The sequence below is a fragment of the Penaeus monodon genome, chromosome 22 (assembly GCF_015228065.2).
Source record: "Penaeus monodon isolate SGIC_2016 chromosome 22, NSTDA_Pmon_1, whole genome shotgun sequence".
Lineage (NCBI taxonomy): Eukaryota > Metazoa > Arthropoda > Malacostraca > Decapoda > Penaeidae > Penaeus > Penaeus monodon.
Genome location: NC_051407.1, coordinates 30373650 through 30374711, shown reverse-complemented (window position 1 = coordinate 30374711; position 1062 = coordinate 30373650). Strand labels below are relative to the sequence as shown.

The following is a 1062-nucleotide window of genomic DNA, read 5'->3' as shown; positions in this document are numbered from 1 at the left end:
ATAGAAGGGTGATGCAATTTTTCTTCTCTACATTCTTTACAAGATTAAGACAATTTAGAATCACATTCCAGAACAGGGAATCAGAGGAACAATAGTACGAAAAACATTACACCTTGCGGTTAGATAATTAAAACACAAACAAGGAAATCAAAAATATATTCACACTGTACATGATAGAGTACAATCCCCGCGCCATGTAAATGATATTAAACAAGTTATAAAAACCCGATCCAATAATAATTTAAACAAATAAACTCTCCATAACAAAGGGACCGCGTATGCAAATCACCGAGGTGTGACGGCAGGACGAATACACTTTAAAACGACAATATCCGTTTGTTGCTCCGACCGTCCGCCTCCCCCCGCACGCCATGTAACTACTGATGAGTTACATTCATTAGGGTTCATTACGGTGGTTGGGGAAACAATCTAAAAATCGCCGGGTCTGGATACGCGTGTGCGTTGTACTTTGTTTTCTGCGCTCTCTTGACTCTATATGTGATTAAAACAATTATACAGATTAGATTGAATAATTGGTGGTAACAGTTTTATAAAAATTCCCTTGTGATGAGTGTTGTATTCGGTATTCTGTATATTCTTGACTTCAATTAATGCAACAGAATTTTGGAAATGAAGAGAAATTAGCAAATGTAGCAAGAAATTTAATTACAAATATAATGGATGAATATAAACGAATAGACAAAAACAAAACAAAAATGAAATAACCATTTATCGGATGAATTCGCAAGGGAATCGCGCCATCTTGTCTTTTCCGCTTCACTGCCATAAGAGTCAGAATTGGGAACTCAGCACTTACCTAACTTGCCGAAGCTGTGCGATATACGTCTCTTGAGCTTCTGTACCTTGCTGAGCGCTCCGCCTTTCTTCTCCCTCATCACCACCTCTGTTGGGAAAAAATATGAAACATTAGATAGTGAAAAAACACTGGTGCTTTCTTGATCTTTTTAAATTATTGCCAGAAGTGTCTTTTTTCTCGGTATAGTCTGTTTTCTAACTTACTCCATCTCTATATGTCTCTCTTGCACACAAACACGCCGGATA

The 1062-nt window shown here is 37.5% G+C and overlaps 1 protein-coding gene across 1 annotated transcript in view; it reads right to left on the bottom strand.

Annotated features, from left to right (window-relative positions):
• LOC119587086 (cyclin-dependent kinase 14-like) overlaps positions 1–904 on the bottom strand; it is a gene marked incomplete at its 5' end in the record, with an annotated part of 168602 nt that extends 167698 nt beyond the window's left edge. Inside the window, 1 exon segment of the mRNA XM_037935836.1 lies at positions 818–904. Within this exon segment, the coding sequence (XP_037791764.1) occupies positions 818–904 (87 nt within the window).
• Between the last annotated feature and the right edge of the window lie 158 nt (positions 905–1062).